This window comes from Etheostoma cragini, chromosome 4 (genome assembly GCF_013103735.1).
Source record: "Etheostoma cragini isolate CJK2018 chromosome 4, CSU_Ecrag_1.0, whole genome shotgun sequence".
NCBI classification, from domain to species: Eukaryota; Metazoa; Chordata; class Actinopteri; order Perciformes; family Percidae; genus Etheostoma; species Etheostoma cragini.
In genome coordinates this window covers 10,171,165-10,173,301 of record NC_048410.1, presented here as the reverse complement: position 1 = coordinate 10,173,301, position 2,137 = coordinate 10,171,165, and the positions used below count along the sequence as shown (strand labels likewise).

The following is a 2,137-nucleotide window of genomic DNA, read 5'->3' as shown; positions in this document are numbered from 1 at the left end:
ACGTTTCACTAGAGTTCTCACCGGAGCTTGGGAGGAGCTGAACCACTTGGGGAAACAGGAGAGACTGGAGGCCGTCCATCACCCTCACTAGAGCCTGTGCTGGCTGCACTTCTCTTGGCCCAGACGTTCTCCTTTGGAGGAGGTGCAGGCATCACCTTCAACGGCTCCTTGGAGGAGCTGGTAGGGGGGGGCAGCGGGGAAGCCCCGGGGGAGGAGGGCTCACCTTCTCTCCCACTGAAAACCTCATTCTCCCCAGAGCGCTCGCTATCTCGACACCGGGAGCCTGGTGGATAAAAAGAGCAGCACTTTGTTTCTAATGCTTCCATATCACCGAAGATTGTCCTTTTTAGAACACTTACCAATTGACCATTTTTAGTTTGTCCGAGTTGTTTTGTTTTAAGTACACTGAAACTATAATAACTAACTTAAAGTACAAGGCAGCATTTTTTTTTAAAAAACACTACAAAGTTTAAAATGTACTAAAAACTTAAACTTTCATCTAACAGACTTTATAATTATTTAAAGACAGACTACCAAGTTTATAGGGCAAAACCAGATTCCTGAAGGCAAGCTCTATCAAAGCTGAATGCAGAGGTATCTCACCTCTTCCAGAAGAACTTCCTTGCTGTGAAGACTCGCTTCCTGTGCGAGATCGCACAGTTGGAGGTTCTTCATTGCGCCAGCTTGGGTCCCTGAAAACAATAGAAAAAGCTTATTGTTTGGTTATACGGCAACAGCCTGTTTAACAATAAAGCTAGAAATACTACTCTTGGTGAGGTGTGGCAATAGCTGGCGGAGTCCGTATCAGAAGCTTTGAATGTTTGCTATTGATTAGTACAGAAGCTTAGAACCACAAAAAAGGGTATTCGGGACAGCCTTACTTTCTTGGTTTCCTATAATATAATTTCCACTCAGGACGGTTTTACTACGTTAGAGCTAGCTGGCTAACCTTTGCTTGCTTGCTCACTGACAACTAACAGCTTGCAAATACTATCTGAGTGGATAGGTTAGTTGACTTGCAAAATTACTTCACAAGCTAACATGAGCCATGATACTAACTTATGTATTTGGATTTTAGCCAAAAGTAATGTAATGATACAAAGTTTATTGTATGCCATGTCACTGTATTGGCCAGCATAGGCCAATATTTAAAGATAAACTTCAAAACAAAACTTGTTTTTCATTGCACACAATTACACGTCTTTATATGAAGTTATATTTGTCTTAAGTGTAAGTTACTGGATTGTCTGTCTCATTAACCTAAGTGCAATGTAACTGCAGAGCATGCGGCTTTGTCACAAATCATTGTTCCTGAATTATATCTATTTAACATATCTCATCAAAAATTACGTGATGACCATCATGTCAACCCCTGACCTGTCTCGCATCTTTCTGTCGGGTCCCCGGCTTTTGTCCTCCTCCAGCTGCCTCTGCAGCCTCTCTTCCTCTTTCTTCAGCCTCTCCTCCACCTCCCTCTCTTTGGCTGCTGTATCAACCGGCTTGGCTGCGCCAAAGATGGACGAGGCCCTGCTGCCGGAGCTCGGAGCTGCAGCTGGGGAAGTACCACCACCACCGCCGCCGCCGCCACCGCCACTGCTGCCGCCTTCTTCCTCTTTGGGCACGCTACGGGGCTTAAGGTTCAACTTAGGTCTCTGCTGAGGACCTGCTGTGAGAATAGGAAAAATATATTAATATTGAGTAACGTAGCTTTCCATATCAGAAGATGGTGTTAGAACGGTCAAACGCTACTCTTTGACATAAAATAAACGCGCTAAACTACAGATTCTGAAAAGAGTGTGAAAGGCTTTTACAATAATTGCAGACTTTAAAAAAAAAAGTCTGTTAGCGCTACACCGAATTTTCCCAACACTCAAACAGCACTATTTGATAGGATCAGTTAAAGCAGACTGTCACATTTTCAGGTTCATACTTTAAATATTCCAGGGCTCCACACTCTGACCTAATCGTCATATTTTGCGAGTACTTTTGAGATTTTGCAAGTACTCGCGCATGTGCAACTTCCAAATTTGATGACTATTTTTTGGAGTGAGTGATTAGTTAACTACAGTGGGTACGGAAAGTATTCAGACCCCTTTAAATTTTTCACTCTTTGTTTCATTGCAGCCTTTTTCCAAAA

The 2,137-nt window shown here is 43.1% G+C and overlaps 1 protein-coding gene across 7 annotated transcripts in view; it reads right to left on the bottom strand.

Annotated features, from left to right (window-relative positions):
• Positions 1-2,137, bottom strand: part of eif4ba (eukaryotic translation initiation factor 4Ba) — a 16,533-nt gene that overhangs the window by 4,041 nt on the left and 10,355 nt on the right. For 5 of the 7 annotated variants that reach the window (XM_034869732.1, XM_034869736.1, XM_034869738.1 and 2 more), the window contains exons 9-11: positions 1,378-1,666; positions 604-692; positions 22-283 (exon numbers count right to left, since the gene is read on the bottom strand). In XM_034869732.1, the coding sequence (XP_034725623.1) occupies positions 22-283; positions 604-692; positions 1,378-1,666 (640 nt within the window). The remainder of the gene's footprint in view (positions 1-21; positions 284-603; positions 693-1,377; positions 1,667-2,137) is intronic. The other 2 variants (XM_034869733.1, XM_034869735.1) reach the window with 1 other exon arrangement.